This window comes from Melospiza melodia, chromosome 21 (assembly GCF_035770615.1).
Source record: "Melospiza melodia melodia isolate bMelMel2 chromosome 21, bMelMel2.pri, whole genome shotgun sequence".
NCBI lineage: Eukaryota > Metazoa > Chordata > Aves > Passeriformes > Passerellidae > Melospiza > Melospiza melodia.
This window is the reverse complement of record NC_086214.1, coordinates 4,173,839-4,192,076: the sequence shown is the minus strand read 5'-3', so window position 1 is coordinate 4,192,076 and position 18,238 is coordinate 4,173,839. Positions and strand designations below refer to the sequence as shown.

The 18,238-nt window shown below is 46.7% G+C and overlaps 1 protein-coding gene across 1 annotated transcript in view; it reads left to right on the top strand.

The window, feature by feature from the left end:
• Window positions 1-18,238, top strand: part of GALNT17 (polypeptide N-acetylgalactosaminyltransferase 17) — a 242,225-nt gene that overhangs the window by 207,133 nt on the left and 16,854 nt on the right. Inside the window, exon 7 of the mRNA XM_063174223.1 lies at window positions 16,701-16,886. Coding sequence (XP_063030293.1) covers window positions 16,701-16,886 — 186 coding nt within the window. The remainder of the gene's footprint in view (window positions 1-16,700; window positions 16,887-18,238) is intronic.

Below are 18,238 nucleotides of genomic sequence, written 5' to 3'. Positions count from 1 at the left end.
GATTATATCTGGGTAGGAATGCTTGGCTCCTCCCCCTGGGCTCACACCTCCCAATGGGATGCTGTAGTTCTTATCAGCCATGCAGGGACATTCAATAGCTGTTATCAACAGATGGTCACTCAAAGAGAGAGATAAGGCAAACTGCCCTCTTGACAAAATACAATCTGCCACACAGATGGTAATGGAAAACATCTTGCATTGCAATCTTCAACAGATAATTGAGGCTGGCAGGGAGCTCTGGGGTCCCCTTCCAGCCCAAAGCCCAGCCCCAGTGTGGGATCAGCTGTGCCAGGATCAGCTGTGGGACACTGTGTGGGACACTGGGGCAGCTGCAGGTGGCAGGGGTAGCTGTGGCTGGGCAGGGGTGGCTCTGCTGTCACCTCAGATCTCCTCATGGAGCTGGGACTGAAGGTGCTGAAGGTGCTCCTGTCATGGGTCACCCCAAACTGCAATTCCAAATGTGCTCTGCCTGCCTTGGCTGGGGTTTTGCTCAGGGAGGGCCCCTGAAGCTGCTCTGCCAGAAAACCTGGGGATTTTGAGCTCTGTGATTCTTTAGCTGCAATAAACAATGCAAACTCATAAATTCACCACTGGACAAGAAGGGGATGGATTTACTAAGATCCCTTTGCATTTTCATCCACCAACAGAAGGTTCATTAAATGGGGGGATGTAACACCTGCATCCACCACAGCCAGGAAGAGCCTGAATGAGAGATGTGGGACTCCAGGTGGCTCTTCAAAATGCAGTTTATTGTATCCAAAATGCAGTTTATTGTATCCAAGTGTTACAGCAGTCCAGGGTGGTGGGTGACAGAGCTGTGCCCACAGCTGTCAGCTCCAGCTGCAGGCAGCCCTGGTGACCCTTAGTTTAGGTTACAATGCATTCTATACTTTTCTTTGCTGAGCATCTTAATACAGTAGAACCAATCTATACCTTTGCACATACCTTAACTTTTATCTATAGCCTATCATTACTGCTCTCATTACCATATTATGGTCATTACTATCCAGTCACATGAATTAGTGTGATACAGTTTAAGCTTCAAGTTGTTTTCTCAGTTTTCTTGCTGTGGGAAATTCTTAGACCTTTTTTCTCCTTGCCACACTGGCATGTTTGTTTGCCTGTGGTATCTTTCTGCTTTTCCTATTTCTGCTTGGTAAAAACATCTTTTTTGTTTGTGGTCAGCTTATCCTTTGCTCTAAGTCATAAAACCTCCTTCCAGTTCAACTTAACCTTGGCTTTCTTCATTGTCTAGTAAGACTGGCTCAGCAATCCTCAGTTTACACATCTGTTGTTCTTCTGTATCAAAAACTTTTTTCCATCTCTATTCCATTCTCAGGTTCTGCATTCAGAGATCTTCCTGCCAAGCACAGATATCTGTGAGACTTTCCTGTCCAACTTTCACCCTTCCCAACCCCAGCCCTCCCCAGGCCCTTTCTGGGCTCAGCACAAAGCTGCTGCTGCTCTGCTCAGACAGGAGAGGCTGAAACCCTGGGGCAGACCCTGGGAGCTGTGCTGGGCTGGGCTCAGGGAGGGCAGGAATTAACATCCAAACAAGGCTTAGAACCAGATCAGACTGAATGTTAATGCCATTAATAATAAAAATGGGATTCTGTTGCAGACAACTTTTATGAAAAAGCCTTTCTTTAGGATTTTGCCTCTTGAGAAGCTGAGAAGCTTCAAGAATAAAATGTAAACGTTGGTTATCTGCTGCTGTGGAATGCAACAGGTGCATCTGGGATTGGTCTCATGTGGATGTTTCTGATTAATGGCCAATCACAGTCAGCTGGCTCAGACAGAGCCGAGCCACAAACCTTTATTATCATTCTTTCCTATTCTATTCTTAGCTAGCCTTCTGATGAAATCTTTTCTTCTATTCTTTTAGTATAGTTTTAATGTAATATATATCATAAAATAATAAATCAGCCTTCTGAAATATGGAGTCAGATCCTCGTCTCTTCCCTCAACCTGAGACCCCTGTGAACACCATTACACTCTGTGGCAGTCACTTCTCAGGGAATTTGCTGATGGCACTTTCAGAGCCACAGAGATTTCTCAGGCTTCAAACTTCCATACTCTAAACTTTCCTGTTCAAAGTGATTGTTATTTCCAAGGACATGATGGCTCCACTGGAGAGGAGGTTTTATCTCTGTCAGGGAGAACAAGCAGAGGGTGCAGAGAGGGGCAGAACCATGGCACAGCTCCTTGTAGGAGTGTCGGGGGGTAGGATGGACAGAGAGCAGAGATCTCTGCAGCCAGGTCAGGAACTTGGGGTTTATTGCAAAGGGCCTGGGGGCAGGGCCCTGCTGGGAGCTGCCAAACACAGCTCAGAGCAGGCTGAGAGGAGAGAGAGGCAGAGAGGATGAGAGAGAGAATAAGAGGGTAAGAGGGCGAGGTTCCCGTTACAATACCATAAATCTTCTTCTGTGTTGAATATTCCCATTCTCACTAACCAATCTAGTACAAGATACAAATCCTACAGCATTTCCATACAGCCTATAAGAATCACTACATTACCATACTGTGTTACATTTTAAACCCTAAAAACTCCTCTTTGGGCCCCTTCTGCCAAGCTGTAGGGTCTGCTCTGACCCTTGGGCCTGTCTGCAAGCAGAGGGTATTTGCTCCCTCCCAGCACCTCCCCAACAGGAATGGTGGGATATCTAAGTTACAGCTCACAGAGCACTGGTGATGTGCTGGAGTCACAAAGGCTGGAGCAGCCCCATGGAGCTGGGTGCTGTCAGCTCAGCAGCTGCTCCATCCCTCAGCTGCCTCTCTCTGCATCAATAATTCTGTTCCAGAACCACCTCTCATGGTTCCAGTGCTCCCTGGCACCTTCCCCCTCCTCCTACCACTCCCCACATGGAATCTGTAAGGCTGAAGAACCAGCTGTACATGGTTTCCTCCAAAGGCTCTTTGTGCATGAAAAATAGATCAAAATCCTGGGGAGCTATTTATGCAGGTTTATTTTTACAGCTCTGACTGAAATGGTAATAGGAAAATGAGATCAAGATGCTTTTGGTACATTACTGGCAATAAAATAATAAAAAAAGAGCAACCTCCAAGCAGATCAGGGTCCGATCCTGCAGGTAATTTCTGTGCTGGGAGTGCACAAAGCCCAGCATGTTCAGCTCCTTCTCAGGGCCTCCAGGTATTGTGGATGCTGGTTTGGAGGCACTTGTCTTTTATGAGTCTGTAATAATCTTTGCATTATGCTATTACAACATAATCAGGTCCTTGTCACGCTGCCAAGGCTGAGCAGATAACATCAGAGCACTGAGGAATTTCAGCTCTAAACTCATTAGGAAGAGCCAGATTTGTTCCACGATAGCTCCAAACCTCTCTGGGGCTCTGTGCTCTGCAGGGATGTGCTCTCAGCCAGATGGGGGCTCAGGAGGCAGAGCTGGGCTCCAGCAGAGCCTGGCAGTGCAGCTGGGAGAGTGTTGGGACCCAGGACATTGCTCTGGGTGCCCTGGCTGACTCCAGACCCTGGCAGGAGGCTCAGAGACCTTGGCACAGAGTTAAAATCACCTGTGCCTTCAATATTAGCCTATGGAAACAATTACCAACTTTGTGTGAAGATTTACAAGCCACAAGAGTTTGAGTAGAATGATAGTGAATTTGTCACAGGGTGAAAAAGTAGAATTTTGGGGATTTAGAATGGGGGTCCAAGAAGCAGGATGGAGGAATCTGGGTGTGTTCTGTCCTTCTTCTTCTTCTTCCTCTTGTCCTCCATCTTCTGCAGTGATGGTGTCTTGGTTTGGAAAGACAGGAGTCTGCTAAGGAAGGCAGGAGCCTCCCCTGAAATGGAAAATGTAAAGCTCCTCCCTCTGAATTGCTATAAATTTTAAATTAAGGGGCTCTCAGGCAAAAATATGGGAGCAGGAAATAACAGTTCTTTAATAGGGGAGGGAAAAAAATAAAAGGATAAAATAAACAATGCAGTACACTAGAACAACACTGACAGAGTCAGAACCCAACCTGACACCCTGTGGGTCAGGGTGTTGGCAGCAGTCCCATTGGAATTGTGGCTCAGCCCTCCTGCAGTGTCAGGGGTGGTTCTGCTGGAGCAGGGATCCTGTAGAGAAGGATGGATTCTTCCTCTGAAGATCCAGTGGAAGGAGAGGCAGCTGCTGTTCCTCTGGGGAATCCAGTGGAGAAGCTGTGCTGGTGTCTCAAAACCTCTGGATTATATCTGGGCAGGAATGCTTGGCTCCTCCCTCTGGGCTCACATCTCCCAATGGGATGCTGTAGTTCTTATCAGCCATGCAGTGACATTCAACAGCTGTTATCAGCAGATGTCCCCTCCTGAGGGAGGTGTGAATGTGGTCACACAAATTGAGAGATAAGGCAAACTGCCCACTTGACAAAAGACAATCTGCCATACAGATGGTAATGGAAAACATCTTGCCTTGCAATCTGGAACAGATGGTGGCACTTCTGGATTGGTTTAGGGCAGAGACAGACTGTCTGACATAGGTGATAGATATTGGAAAATTATTGTAAATAAAGCACACACAGTTCTTAGTATAAAAAGCCAACAGCACCCCAAGGGCAGGGACTGTGCCACAACCCAACCTGCTGGACAGATCTCAGCAGGTCAGAGACGGAATGGAACAGATCAGAGAAAATAAACAACCTTGAAAAGCAGAGCTGAGGAATCTCAACAACTTCTTTGGTCGTGGGGCTGGGATAAAAGAGACTTTAACACCTTGGGAGCCATACCAAACCTGAGAGGAGAGCTGAGATTTAAAAATACTCTGCTCCTCTTTTTAAAAAAATTGACTTCTGGGAGCACTAAAATGACAAAGCTGCAGTGTCTGTGGGTGCTGTGGCTGCAGAAATTCAGGTATCACTCCTGGTGCCCAGGGAAGGGAAACGCAGCTTTCCAGCAGTTTTCCCAGCCAAGGGGATGTGGGCATTTGTCATTCCAGAGGATCCTTAAGGATAACCCTTAAGGAGTCCTGACAGGCAGTAAAAGGATGCTGGGCTTTGGGATGGCCATCTTGGAAATGCAGCTTCTCATCAAGCTTCTGATGGATCTTACCAAATTCCTTTTGGTCACACAAGGACCTGAACTGTGGCTGAGGTCTCAGAACAAAGGTTGGTGACAAGCTGGAGGCTTTTAAAGCTCAGCCTCTACTCTTACTGATCAAAGACCTCCAATAAAGTTCTGCCAGAGGAGCTGAATGGGGAGAGCTGAGCAGCCCAGGCACTGCCCAGAGTGAGGGATAACCCTTAAGGAGTCCTGACAGGCAATAAAAGGATGCTGGGCTTTGGGATTGCCATCTTTGAAATGCAGCTTCCCACCAAGCTTCTGATGGATCTTATCTCAGGTGATGAGGTCACATCAATTCCTTTTGCAGCCAGGTTAGAGCAGGTTGGGCTGCATTTGTTGGAGAAGCACAGCAGAGATTTTTCCTTGGAAAAGCCTGTAGGGTGAGCAAAGTCACTGCAGTGGGTGGGAATGCTCCTCCTGGAGAATCCCTGTTCTGCATGGATGGGAATCCTGCTTTATTCTCACCTCTCAATGTGTCAGATGTTCAACTGTTCATTGAGGATGAAAAGTGGTTATTACCCATTTTTGCTGCAGGTTAGGGGTTGTGGAGTGCCTCTGATTCCACTCTCCTTTGGCATTTTAGTTTCCATTACAAAAGGAATTAATTTAGGAAAGGTTGGACATTGGGACACTGGACAATTTGGACATTTCTGTTATTGGTCTGGCACAAGATAGACAGGAGCCTGGCCAAAGTGTATCATCCATGAGGGTAAAACAGAAGAAAAGGAGAGCCAAAGAAGAAAAATAATTAAGTTTTTAATATTTGTTCTAACCCTGTCCTCCAAGTTCCATTCTCTGCTGGAATGGATGTGGGCTGGGATGGGCAGGTCCATTTGAAAATCCCATTTTAGGGAGTTGGCCCATGGATACTGGGCCTGATCTTATTGCTTCTGATCCTCTCTGAGAGGTTTTCTGTGGCCTCAGGACAGAGGAAAGAAATCTACAGGTGCAGCAGTGAAATTCCCTGTCCTGTTCCAAGTGCAGGACGTGGAGTCTCCTTGAGGTCTCCCTGCAGGTGTCCAGGAGAATTCTCCACTTGTTCAGGATGGAGCTGGGCAGGGATTTCCAGCAGGATGCTTAGGTGGGTCCATCCAGGGCTGCTGCCTGTGCCAGGGATGTGCCACAGGCTTTGGTTCCTGGGCTTGGAAATGTTTCTGCATCCCCTGGCTCTGGGTGTGGGGCTGGGGGTGACCCTGCTGAGCCTCAGAGGGGGCAGAGACCAACCCCAAACCCCCAGGCATGATGTGATCTGTGAAAATCCACAATTTCCTCTTCCTGGAGTGCTCATCCACTGCAGAGATCAAGTTCCAGAGTTCCCAAAGGCAGCTGATCTCCCTCCCCTTGTTCCCCTCTGTGTGTGTTTCCCTGCTCCCCTTCATGTGACCCCACTGCTGAAGCCCTGCTAGGGTGGTGGCAGGAGCCAGTGGCACTCGCAGAGCCTGGAGGAGCTCCAGGGCTGATTAAGGATCCAACACCCATCTCTGTGTAAATATATCCATGAAAAATGCCAAAAGCAGCCAGCCTGGTAGGTGTGAGGGTTATGGAATGGGATGGTCACCCACCAGCTGGTGATGGGAGGTGTTTGTGAGGTCCCCAGGATGAGATAAGAGCTGAGGAATCTGACTCCATGTTCTCAGAAGGCTGATTATTATATTATATTATATTATATTATATTATATTATATTATATTATATTATATTATATTATATTAATTACATTGTTCTACAATAGCACCCAACCTCTCTGGAGCTCTGTGCTCTGCAGGGATGTGCTCTCAGCCAGATGGGGGCTCAGGAGGCATAAATATACTAAATACTAAATTAGCTATATATACCATATATACTATATATACCATATATACTATATATACTACTATATAAACTATAAAATATATATACTATATATATTACTATATACTAAATAAACTCAGATACTAAAACTATACTAAAGAAAGAGAAGGATACAGACAGAAGGCTGAACAAGAATGATCATGAAAAACTCGTGATTGACCCCGCAGAGTCTGACACAGCTGGCTGTGATTGGTCATTAAGTAAAAACAATTCACAAGGAACCAATCAAACATTCACCTGTTGGATAATCAGTCTCCAACCACATTCCAAAGCAGCAAAACACAGGAGAAGCAATCAGATAATTATTGTTTTCATTCTTTTCTGAGGCTTCTCAGCTTCCCAGGAGAAGAATCCTGCTAAAGGGATTTTTCAGAAAATATGGCAGTGACATTCTGGGAGGTGTTTATCTCCCAAAGCTGAGGTTGACCAGCCTGGTGGGGACAGGGGTGTCCCCCTGCTGCATTCCTTGTGCCAGGGAAACAAAGGGAGCACAGGGTTTTGGGGAGCAGCTTCTCCATCCCATTCCTGGCAGCAGGATCTTGGCTTGGGGCCTACTCCTCTGGGGACATAGGATGGGCATGGCCAGGTGGGAACAGGAGGGATAGGAATGTGGGAATGTGCCTGTGCATGTTGTTTGTTTCCACAAAAGCAATAATTTGGAGAGATAAAGTCTCTCAGAACTTCACAGGAGAAATTATTCTTTCTTTGCCTTTTCTGCTGTTTCTGGGTTTGATTGTTCAGCCCTTTGTGCTGGTACATTCTGAATTATCCCTGCTGCCCTGTAATTGTGTTTTCCCCCTAACTTTGGAAGTTACTTTTCAAAGGAGAGAGGGGAGCAAAGATAAGGCAAAGCTGCTAAATGGGAAATCTATGGCTAATTAAGGCAGGGGGTTGCAAATCACCTTAGAAATGAAGTTATTAGCTGAAAAGCCTAGAGTGGGTGGAATGAAAGTTAGGGAAGAGTTTTCCCCCATTTCCTTCTGTCACAATGCATTGAGAGACTCCAAGTTTCCCTTGCAGACATGTCCTGACACCATTAGATGTTGTCTCTTTGCATTAACTGCAGAGCTCGAGCTGGTCCAGGGTGGATTTCAGTCTGAACAGTTAAAATTTGGCCAAGCTCTGGGCAAATAAAGGCAGGGCTTCATGGGAGCTGCCAGTGCTCCTCACGGATGTCACACCATGCTCCAGCCAGGCCACCATGGCCAGCACCCAGCATGGTCACTGTCCCCACTGTTCTCTGGGCCTCCCCACCCTCACAACCAGGAATTCCTACCCCATATCCCATCCATCCCTGGTTTCTGTGGTTTTTAAGCCATTCCCTGTCTACTGTCCCTCCATCCCTTGTCCCCAGTCCCTCTCCAGCTCTCCTGGAGCCTCTTCACTGCTCACACAGCCAGAGTGAGAGCAGTCCCTGCCCTCTGTGTGTCAGGGGGTGTCCCAGCCCCATCCCAGGGGGGCTCAGCCCTCCTGCAGTGCCAGCTGTGGCTCTGCTGCAGCAGGGATCCTGCACAAGGGGGGAGTTTTCCTCTGCAGCTCCAGGGCTGCTGCAGATGGGCCTGGGCTCCCTCTGGCCATGCAGGGCAGCAGAAAGCTGCTCCTCTGGCAGGGCAGGGGGCAAAGGCTGCTGTGCTGTGCCAGGCTCAGATTGGATCCAGGCAGGAATGCTTGGCTCCTCCCCTGGGCGGAGCATCTCCCCATGGGATGCTGGGATTGGATCAGCCCTGCAGGGACACTCAGTGGCCATGGACAGCAGAGATCTGCTGGAGGGAGGGTTGGTGTGGGAGAGAGAAAGAAAAAACTGCCCAAGGACAGCAGAGAGCTGCCCCAGCTCTGACAGATGGGGATAGAACACACACCCAGCTACATCTTGTAACCAAAGACAAAACTCCTCTCGGGTAGAAAACAAGAAGCTCCCCCTGAGGCTCCTTCTCTCATGTGCCGAAGCTCCTGGGAAGCAGACTGAGCAGTGCAGTGTCAGCTGTGCTTGGACATTTCCCTCCCCGAGATAAATCACTGCTTTCCATGCTGAATCATTAGCACTGTCACATTTTCCTTGGAGAAGAATTACAAGTGTATTCCCCAGCAGCTTTCTGCAAAACACATCAAAGATCTCTGGGTGATGGATTTGTTTTCTGTTTGTTTCTCTGGGATTCCTTCACTAGAGTGTGGTGTTAACTGGTTATTTATAAATCCCAGCATTTCCCATGGTTTGATTCCTCCTGTGTGTGGATTGATGGAGATGTTTTTGACTCACCCTCATTTTCTGAGGGGACTGGGTCTATTTTTAGTTCTGTATCACTTCATGAATGAGTGGCAATTTAATTGTTGTGTGGGAATGGGAATGGCAGACAACAGGGAAAACTGGAGCCTTGCTCATCATATTGAACCTGCTAAATTCCTGTACCCTGAGTCTCTGAGCATGGCTCTGTGTGAGAGGGACAATTTCCAAGGGATCACAGGGAATGGCTCCCAGTGCCAGAGGACAGGGATGGATGGGATATTGGGAGTTAGGAATTGTTCCCTGTGAGGGTGGGCAGGCCCTGGCACAGGGTGCCCAGAGCAGCTGTGGCTGCCCCTGGATCCCTGGCAGTGCCCAAGGCCAGGCTGGGCAGGGCTGGGAGCAGCCTGGGACAGTGGGAGGTGTCCCTGCCATGGCAGGGGTGGCACTGGATGGGCTTTGAGGTCCCTTGTAACCCAAACCATTCTGGGATTATGTGATTCCATGAAAAATCTGTGAAAAACACGTTCACTCTCCTGTGAAAATGTAAAAAGTTTAATATAGGACAATGGGAGACAAGGACTATAGACCAAAGGTTATTATGGCCAGGTGCATCTTGGCACTCAGCCAAGAGCATCCCCTGTTACCTTTGGGTATAACCCTTAAATACCTTTAAATTACATCAGCTCATTGCACATTCATAGACCCTTATGTGTTGAAAGCGAAGGAAGCCAACCCACCTTGTTGTTGATCAGCATTGACTTCGATTTATTGATTAAATCAGCCACTTTATATAACAGTGTTAATTAACTTCATGCATATTGCAAAATCCAAGCTCACGATAGGTTAACAGAGAAAACTTTAACCCCTCCTTTTATTTACAATACCTGTGGTTTGTCTATTGAAAACAGAATCAGTGTTCTCAGAGAGCCCAAGGATAGAATGTTTGCCTGTTATGGGAAGACTGTCTGAGAATCTTATTGTTTATAAAGTGGTGCTTGAGAGAGCCTAATTGTTTATAGAATCAAGCCTGGGAAATGCTTTACAACTACCTTTTACTTTTCCCTCTGCTGTATACCTTCATGGCCTCTTTCTTTAAGCCATGCTAGAACCAGACTCTCCACACTTATGCACGGTAAACTTTTCCCCAAACTAGTTTCCATATTCCAAGAACTGTTTAGCATGGCTCCTCCTTGGGTTCACCTTTTTAGAGCACGCACATTCCTTGGTTGTAGTTTTAGTCCTTTTTTATCATCACCTTCAGCTTTGGCCTTGGCCAGCATTGTCTTCAGCCAGTGAGTACTGCTGGTTGGCAGATCTGTACAGGTGTCCCCATCCTGTGTTCCTCACCCTGTGTGCATTGGGTGTTATCCCATCCCAGCAGGCATTTTAACACAACCACACTGATATCTGCTATTGCACTACCAGGTCTAAGCTTAATTAACAACAGAAATAAAAGCTGTATCTTCATAACAAAGTTACTTTAACACCTCACATATAAAATTCATTTTAACACTTGGTGAAAAGCCAATATTGTAATGTGTATCTATAACAAATCCAGGGGCATTCCTTAGCAGGAAGGTGCTGTGTGTGTTAAAGGGCTTTGCTGGGTCAGTGGCTGCTCAGCTGGGACACCAATGTCCCCAAGGACCCTCCTGCCCCAGGCTGGGTGCCACGGGGTGAACTCAGGCTGGCACATCAGGGCAGTGTCTGGGGGTTGGGATGCACTGGACCCTTCTGGCTGTGTCCTGTGGGCAGCAGAGAAGGAATTCTGTGCCCTTGAATTGTGCTAAGGGCTGAGGTCTCACTCTGAGCTTGTGGGGCAGGCACAGCTCCACAGCCATGGGGGATTCCCTCGGGCTGAGCTCCCTGTGTAGCTCTTGCCCTGCATTTTGGGGGCAGAAATTCCTGAGGGGCCACGTGGCAACAAACAGCTCCTGATCCTGGGACAGAATCCAGTGTGACTTGGCCATTCCTGTGTCAGGGTCTCTAGCTGGTCACAGTGGTAAGTTAGGTAAGTTCGAAAGTCTCTTTTCCCAGCCGGCATTTGAAGAAGGAGTCAGAGCTCTTCATTTCTCGGTCTCAAGGTTGTTTCTTGTATCTTATCTGTAAAATTCTTTCTCCTGCCCTGCTGAGGTCTGCTCAGCAAGACAGTCAGAGGCACTCTGCCTGTCCCAGGGCAGTGTTATCTTTTTAAACTAAAAACTACATGTACAATATTTACAGTTACTTTCCAATACCTATCACCTGTGTTAAACAGTGAGCTTCTACTCTAAACCAATCTAAAAGTGCCACCATCACAGCAGAAGATGGAGGCCAAAAAGAAGAAGGAGAAAGGTTGGACACACCCAGTTCCCTCTTGCTTCCTGAACTCCCATACCAAAAACCCCAAAATCTACTTTTTCACCCCGTGATAACTTCACTACTATTCTGCCTAAACTGTTGTGGCTTGCTGGTCTTCATCTAATGTTGGTAATTTGCTCCATGGGTCACAATCAAACCCACAGGTGTTCTGGGCTCTGTGCCAGGGCCTCTGAGCCCCCTGGCAGGGTCCTGGCCATCCTGGGCAGCCAGAGGGATGTTCTGGGTTCCCACATTCCTGGGTCACAGCTCTCTTTGCTCCGGTTGTTCCCAGCAGAAATATTTATAAATACTTTATAAAAACGAGAGTTTTAAAAATTTATAGTGGCAGTTCAGGCCCTGTTTAGGAGGTAGATGTATGGTCTTTCCTTAGATAATTCCTGAATTAAGTTTGTATTGATCTCTCTGGGCCAGGCTGTGGATGTGCCCTTTGCTCAGTGCCCAGCTCTCTGCCTCACCCAGGTTATCCCAATGTGGGGATTTCCAGGTGGTTTTTACAGATATTCCTGAAATCTGAGGAAGCTGGCATGAATTATTTAACTGAAGCTCAGAAGGGTAACAGTGCAATGGTGTGACTCAGGGTGGGCTGCTGGAAAATTAATTATTATTTTAGTAGTTTCAAAAGAATTATTCTGATTTTAAATCAGGACAAAACCCAACAAATCCCAAAAAGTACAAAACCAGGAGATGCTGGGGATCACTCTGGACTGGAAGATTTATTCAGTGTAGAGGTTGAGCCCAGCAGCCTCGGGAGCACCTAAGGGCAGAGCTCCTTCCTCTATTTCACCAAGATGTTGAGAAATTAAAGAAGTGAGCAGGCAAGAAACGCAGGCAGTTTCTGCCTTAGGAATATTCCTTTAAAAATATATCTGGTTTTCTGTGGGGTTGCCTGGTTCAGCTCTGATTTGCTTTGCCTGTGGCCTGTGGCAAACATTGAGAGGACCTTGTTGAGTTGGCTGGGGTGGGAGGAGGAGGGGAGGCACAGGGAGGGACAGGCAGGTCCCTGTGTGAGAGACCAGCTCTGAGTCCTCTCTGGGGCATGAAATTGTCTTTGAAGTGTTCTGAAAGGTCAAATGACAGAGCAGGAGTACAATGGGATTTTTTCTGCAAGTTTATGCAGCAGCTGATAGAACAGGCTCAGTGTGAAAAACACCAATCACTCAGTTTTTGTAAATTTTAAAAGTTTAATGATAATAAAATGGTTATAAAAACAGTACTATAATTAGAGTAATAATAATTTGGACAATTTCGATTAGGACAGTATGAGACAATAGAAACAAAGAGTTAGGGACAGTCCAGGCACCTCTTTCTGGGCAAAATAAGCCCAAAAAAGGACCCACGTTAACAGAGGATTAACCCTTAAAAGCAACAGCCTGTTGCATATTCATACACCTCATCCATGATGCATGAATTCCATTCAAACACAGGATTCTGTCTGGGCAGTGTCAGCTTCTTCCTCTGAATCCTGACAGCATCTTCAGGTCTGAGCAAGGCAGGAAGAAGTTCATTTCTTCTGATAATGGAGCAATAAATTCTCTTTCTCTGAAAGATTCAGGTGTCCTGTGGCTGCTATCTCATTCCAATCCTTTCTTTAAAAAAAGTACCCTACATAGCATAGTTTCTATTTCAACATTATGTTATAACCTGAAACTACATTTCACACACTACTTAAGAGAATTAATACAGCATAACTTTCTAACATAACACGTATAATATTCATTTTAATATTTGCCAAAAGCCAATCATAAAATATGCATTTTTCACACTCAGGTGTTTTGTTGTGCAGCAATCCAGGAGGGAACAGCCTGAGGAGCAGGGGTATCCTGAGGGAAGGGGTCCCCTGGCTGTGCCATCCCGCTCTGTGATATAAGGGTCTCCTTGAGCCCGGTCTCATAAGCTTTTAGAGATTTATATCACACCCAAGATAGCTCAGCTACCTTACAAGGCATAAATTCAGCAGGATGGCTTCTGTGGTAGCGTTGGAAACAGAATAGTTTTTAATAAAATGCAAAATAACAAAACTCTTTACAGAGAAAACCCAAGCCAGGTGCAAGAGGTTCTTGCTTTTGGTAAAATACCCCACAAAAGTGATTAGTTCCTTTATTCTCTTCTTTTTCTAGTGAATTGATTAAGTGCGACTTTTTTGGTTCCTGTGCAGTTGGCTATCTTTAAGTTTGCAGTGAAGTCCCCCAGGTCCTATGAGGTGTCTTTTTACCCAATTGAGGAAACTTCTGGGCTTTTTTCCTTTTTAAGGAGGCAAAGGATGGTTTTGTCACTCCATCAACAAGGAGCGCATTCCCACATCTCTGCTGTCCCCTGGGCATGTGCCCACCCTGGAGGGGCCAAAACCACCCCTGGGAGGTGACACCGGGCACTGCTCCAGGCTGGGGGCTCCTGATGCTGCTGGAAGGGAGAATCCAGCAGGCTCCATGAAAATGATGGCCCACAGGTGGGAGGAGAGGTGGTGAGCCTGGAAGGGACCCCAGAAATGCTGGGTGTGACAGTGTTCACAGGGGTCCAAGGATGAGGGAAGAAACGAGGATCTGACTCCATGTTTCAGAAGGCTGATTTATTATTTTATGATATATATTACATTAAAACTGTACTAAAAGAATAGAAGAAAGGATTTCATCAGAAGGCTGGCTAAGAATAGAATAGGAAAGAATGATAACAAAGGCTTCATCTCAGACTCTCTGTCCGAGCCAGCTGGGCTGTGATTGACCATTAATTACAAACATCCAGCATTGGCCAATCCCAGATGCACCTGTTGCATTCCACAGCAGCAGATAATAATTGTTTACATTTTGTTCCTGAGGCCTCCCAGCTTCTCAGGAGGAAAAATCCTAAGGAACGAATTTTTCATAAAAGATGTCTGTGGCAGCTGGGTGTTCCAATAATTGTGCAGAATGGTCGTGCAGAGCTGCCTGCTTGGAATGGGGCGATGGAGGGACTGCCCAGGGCCTGCAGTCCTGCCTGGAAGGTAAATAATTCTTCATGGTGACAAACAGGCAGGTATGGCAAGTCTTCCTGCAGATCCTCTGTGTGGGAGATCAAAAGAGGATCTCACAAGACTTTATTAACTTGTAAACTGTGATTCAAGGGAATTTGAAGCAGCACGTGAAAGAACAATAATGAACAAACATTTTCAAGTGGCAAAAATCTGTCCCTGCCATATGTTTCTCTGACTCATCCCTTCTGCAGGAGGGGTTCTGGAATTGTTTGAGCTATTCCAGTCACTGATGCTTTTTATTTGGGGGGAAAATGCAGCACTGGATCCTTCACTGGGTGAGCAGAGACCTGATCCCTCTAAAGCTTTGGGCACAGGTTAATCCAAGGGTGGTTTGGCTTGGAAGGGACATAAAGATCCTGCAGTTCCAGCCCCACAAATGCCCCTGTGTGTGTCAGTGCTCAGCAGAGGCCGCACCTGGCCATGGGCTCTGCTGCCAGGATGAGACACAGGATCATGAGATAATGTGGAGAGCTCAGAACTCCTTTCTCTCCCTCCCCTGGTGTCGTAGGGTGATGTTATGGTGCTTGTATCCCCATTTGTGTGTTCTGTTTATGCTGGATATTATGTTCTGTGCCTTCAAGACTGGCTCTGAGGAGCAAAATTTTTGTGAAAAGGGCCAATCACTTGGTTTTTTAAAATTTTAAAAGTAATAAAATTATTATAAAAACAGTAATATAATTAGAGTAATAAAAATTTGAACAATTGAGATTAGGACAATATGAAACAATAAAAACAAAGAATTATGGACAGTCTGGGTACCTTTTCCTGGGCAAAATAAGCCCAAAAAAGGACCCGAATTAACAGAGGATTAACCCTTAAAAGCAATAGCCTGTTGCATATTCATACACCTCATACATGATGCATAAATTCAAGCACAGGATTCTGTCTGGGAAGTGTCAGCTTCTTCCTCTGAATCCTGACAGCATCTCCAGGGCTGAGCAAGACAGGAATAAGTTCATTTCTTCTGATAATGGAGCAATAAATTCCACTTCTCTGAAGGATTTAGGTGTCCTGTGGCTGCTATCTGGTGCAAGTACCTCATTCCTTTCTTAAAAAAAATCCCACATACATAGTTCCTATTTTAACTACAAAAGTTACATTTTAACTACCAAACTACATTTACCATATTATTAAAATGTTAATACAGCACTACTAATCAATACAACACAATAGATACAGTAAATATCTGCATGGAGCCATATAATATGCACTTTTCACAGTTTTGCTATCAGCCGCTCCCCCATGGCCAGCAGGACACACAGACAGGGCAGTACATGGTGCTGCTTTGCGACCACCTCCAAGAGAGACTTTCTGAATCTTTCATCTTTGTCAGAGTGGTGTGTTGTTCTCAGGCAGAGTGTTGCTCTCAGAATCTCTGCTGCTCAGAGTGACTCTGAGATAGCTACAAGCTTTTTTTTTCCCTGCCTGGCCATCGAAGAAGGAGTCAGGATTCTTTTGTTCTCATTCTCAAGGTTGTTTATTGTTTCTTATCTATCACATTCTTTCTCTTAACTACCGCAGGTCTGTCCAGCAGGTTGGGTTGTGGCATAGTATCCATCCTTGGGGTGGTGTTGTCTTTTTATACTAAAAACTACGTGTACAATATTTACCATAACTTCCCAATACCTATCACCTATGTTAAACAGTGAGCTTCTACTCTAAACCAATCTAAAAGTGCCACCATCACAGCAGAAGATGGAGGCCAAGAAGAAAGAAAAAGACTAGACATGCCCAGATTCCTCCATCTTGCCCCCTGAACCCCTATTCTAAAAACTGCAAAAAATCTATTTTTCACCCTGTGATAAACTATTATTCTACTTAAACTCTCTTGACTTGTAATTCTTCATATAAAGGTTGGTAATTTTTTTACATGGGCCAAGGTCAAAGGCACAGGGGTCTTGGGCTCTATGCCGAGGTCTCTGAGCCCCTGGCAGGGTCTTGAGTCCTCCACGGCAGCCAGAGGAATGTCCTGGGTTCTGACATATTGTCATCTGGTATTGTTCATTTTGTGTGCTGGAGGGTGCTGTGCCTGTTAAATAAAAGGTTCTTTCCACTTCTCTCCAAGGATTCCTTCCTGGGCGGAGATGCTGTGTGGGTTTGCTTTCTGGAGGGGCCACTTTTGTGGGTTATCTCCCAAATTTGCCCTAAAGCAGGACACCTGGGTGCCTATGCTGAGTGTCTTTGGTGGCTGTGTTGCAGGTGTGGCTGTGCGGGGGCAGCATGGAGGTGCTGCCCTGCTCCAGGGTGGCGCACATCGAGCGCAAGAAGAAGCCCTACAACAACAACATCGGCTTCTACACCAAGCGCAACGCGCTGCGCGTGGCTGAGGTCTGGATGGACGACTACAAGTGGCACGTCTACATCGCCTGGAACCTGCCCCTGGAGGTACAGCCTGCCCCCGAGGGCCCCTGTAAGAATTCCCTTCGTGCCCCATGTTGGGCGCCACCTGTAAGAATTCCCTCCGTGCCCCACGTTGGGCGCCACCTGTAAGAATTCCATTTGTGCCCCACATTGGGCGCCACCTGTAAGAATTCCATTTGTGCTCCACGTTGGGCGCCACCTGTAAGAATTCCATTCGTGCCCCACATTGGGCGCCACCTGTAAGAATTCCATTTGTGCTCCACGTTGGGTGCCACCTGTAAGAATTCCGTTCGTGCCCCATGTTGGGCGCCACCTGTAAGAATTCCCTCCGTGCCCCATGTTGGGCGCCACCTGTAAGAATTCCATTTGTGCTCCACGTTGGGTGCCACCTGTAAGAATTCCGTGTGTCTCGGGCTGTTGTATGAGACCAACCTGGCTAGCTCTGGACTCTGGCCCACACGGTCTTACATGGACAAAGTAAAACACAAGAAGCGCTCTTCTCCATGTGGGGACGAGTGTCCTATTTATTGGCTTGGGAAGGGACACTTCTGGCTCCCGCGACCACCCAGGTGTAAAAGAGGGCATGACGTCCTTGCAGTGGACTTTTATACCTGAGAGGATGGGGGCGGGGAAAGAGGACTGCAGCCAATGGGATACCATTGGGGAGGGGCAAGGGGAGGGGTAACTAGGGGCCAAACCACCAGGGCATATAGCAGAGGGGTGCATGAGGGAAAGAGTGTGTGATGGGAGAGGGGAAATAACAATCTAGTGACATAACATACTCAGGATAAATTTCCAATCACCCAGTGCAAAACAACAACTAAATAAACTATTTAGTGCAATACAACAGGCCCCTGCTGCTTAAAGCCTGAATTCTGGAGCAGCTTCTGTCCCTAAGCTCAGCCCTAACCTCCGGGTGTCAGCCCCAGCAGAGCTCCTTTGGCTTTGAGGGAGAGGCTCCACGAGCTGCAGGGATTCCTGCTGTTCCCACAGCCTTTCCAGTGTGGTTCAAAGAATTAAACCTGGACTGTGGTGTTTATCTCGCCCCCCTGAGTGTTTACCCGGCATGAGGGGATGTCCTGATGCTGCTCTGCAGGTGGAACCTGTCTGCATTCAGACCATTGATGGCAGTCAGCACTGTGAGTGTGACAGTGTTCACAGGGGTCTGAAGATGAGGGAAGAGACAAGGATCTGACTCCATGTTTCAGAAGGCTGATTTATTATTTTATTATATGTATTTTATTAAAACTATACTAAAAGAATAGAAGAAAGGATTTCATCAGAAGGCTAGCTAAGAATAGAAAAAGAAGGAATGATAACAAAGGCTTGTGGCTCGGGCTCTCTATCTGAGCCAGCTGACTGTGATCGGCCATTAA